Source organism: Apaloderma vittatum, unplaced genomic scaffold, assembly GCF_000703405.1.
Source record: "Apaloderma vittatum isolate BGI_N311 unplaced genomic scaffold, ASM70340v1 scaffold8969, whole genome shotgun sequence".
NCBI lineage: Eukaryota > Metazoa > Chordata > Aves > Trogoniformes > Trogonidae > Apaloderma > Apaloderma vittatum.
In genome coordinates this window covers 6,611-8,859 of record NW_009735764.1, presented here as the reverse complement: position 1 = coordinate 8,859, position 2,249 = coordinate 6,611, and the positions used below count along the sequence as shown (strand labels likewise).

At 53.8% G+C, this 2,249-nt stretch overlaps 1 protein-coding gene across 1 annotated transcript; it reads left to right on the top strand.

Annotated features, from left to right (window-relative positions):
• The first annotated feature begins 654 nt into the window (after positions 1-654).
• Positions 655-1,838, top strand: LOC104279431 (transmembrane 4 L6 family member 19-like). Its single transcript, XM_009876708.1, has 3 exons — positions 655-831; positions 943-1,020; positions 1,650-1,838. Exons 1-3 carry the CDS (start codon positions 655-657, stop codon positions 1,836-1,838), a joined length of 444 nt encoding a protein of 147 aa, XP_009875010.1.
• Positions 1,839-2,249: the final 411 nt, after the last annotated feature.

Below are 2,249 nucleotides of genomic sequence, written 5' to 3'. Positions count from 1 at the left end.
AACTGATAATAAAAGGCTAACAGGGCTGGATCGCTTGAGCGAAGATAGGTGATAATCTTTTCTCGGTTAACTTTAATTGGTTTCAGCATATTCAGACCTAGTAGTCCATGATGGGGATGGAGATGCTGTTGGACTTGACTGGAGATTGATGTGCTTTCACAAGCCCTTATCTAAGGATTCTGCCTCCCTCCTGCTCATCCTAAGCACTCAAAGTTAAACCAAGCAGTGGTCATTGGTCTCCTTCCTGCAGCAACATTTTGGTGGAGTCAGCCCTGTGGGTCGCACAGGTTTCAAGACTCAGTGCGGGACCTGCCATCGTGTTAAACTCCCTTGCCCACTTGGCAAAGAAGTACTAGCAGGTCTGAAGTCGGGCTTCTGTGATAAAATCTCTCAACCTCAAGAAAACTGTTCAGCAGCAGTAGGTTGGTATTAACATTGAACTTATTTTTAGTATTTAAATAATCATGTGGTGTGAGGAAAAGTAGGATTTCCACTGGAAATTGCTCTCAAGCAAGGGTGGTACTTGTGTGTTAGACTGGGACCCAAAAGCATGAATAAAGAAACTCTTGTCCACTCAGAGCTGTGAGACATCGCGGAGCCAAAGGCAGTCCCTTCATCCCCTCCTCTTCCTCCCCATCCCCCTACAGGGTGGCCATGTGTGTCGGAAAGTGCAGCCGGATTGTGGGTCCCTGCCTGCTGGTGCTGGGCACGCTTTCTGTGGCAGCCAACATCCTCCTGCTCTTTCCTGGTGGGGCTTCGAAGTACCTGGTGGAAGGGCACATCAGCAAGGACGTCAAGGTCATGCCAGGCATCTGGGGAGGTGGCATCACTGTGAGTACCGTGCTTTGTGCTGCGTCCTTCCTCACATATCTGTGGAGCAGCGATGAAAGGATGGAGCAGGTGGCTCCCCTTTATTTCTCAGCCACTTTTTCATTCCTGCAGGTGCTGCTGGCAGCGACCCAAATCACAGCGATGGGGTGGCGATGTGCCGGATGCTCTGACTGTGGCACTCGTGGCAACGTAAGGCAGTGCCGGGACCCCCCGTGCCAAAGCAGTACCAAGCAGCGCATGGTGGGATGTGATGAGTGGCCCCAGGGTGGGACATGGAAGGGTGCCACCTCTCCCATGGCCCTGTGGTGGGATGTGATGAGCAGCCCGTCTCCCGTGGCAGGTTGTAGCAGGCTGCCCACTCCCCGTGCTGGGTCACTGCAGGATGCCACCTCTACTGTGGCCCTATGGTGGGATGTAGCATGGATTCCCCTCTCCCACGGCCCCATGGTGGGATATGACAGAGTGCTCCCTCTTCTGTGGTGGATTGTGGCAGGTTACCACCTCTCCTATGGCCATGGTAGGATGCTGCATAATTCCACTTCCCCAGACCAGGCTTCCTGTGCACACTGTCATGGGCTCTGCCCCTCCACGCTCCGTGTGGCAGGTCCCTTTCTGTCCCTGCTCCCTGCCCACTTCGGCCCAGCTCAAAACCTAGCAATGATTCCATCCTCAGCCTTGGCTCCCTGAGGCTGGAGCCCTTGGGATAAAGGGGAGGGGAGTTTTTTCCCTTTTCCAACCTCTGCTGATAATGTGGAGCTGTGTTTTGGAGCACCCTTGACTTTTGGTCTCTGACCACCTTCCCTGTGTGCTGCCCACAGGCTTTCATCTCTGCTGTGCTCTCTAAGCTGATGCTCCTGGGTGCTGCCGCCTGCTTTGTCCTCTCTGGGGTGGGTTTGACCAATGGACCCCTCTGCTTCTACAATGCCTACGAGCATGACAATGGGAACAGGACCCTCTGGGGCTACCCCTTCCTGGATGCTGGCAGCCAGGCACCTGACATCAGGTGAGACAGAGTGTTGAGTTGCCAGTGTCACCTTGTCAGCTTAGTGATAATTAAGTCGGTGTTATTTATGGTAGGTGAGCTTGCTGATGGTGATGCAAGACCCCAGTGACTCTAGAGGTCCTCATCTTCCATGACTTTCTACATGGTGCTTCCCATGCCCATGCCCATGCCCTTGCCCATGCCCATGCCCATGCCCATCCCCATCCCCACCCCCCTGCTCATCCTTGGGATGAAGGATAGGGTATCTGGGGCACACCTCCAGAGCAGAAAGCTATGTGATTTCTGTCCCACTGCAGGGCAGCATCTTGCATCTCTTTCTTTCCCCATTGCACAGGACAGAGAACTACTTGTATGATCGTCGCACCTGGAACAAATGCCTGGAGCCGCAGGATGTCGTAGCCTGGAACATTGTTTT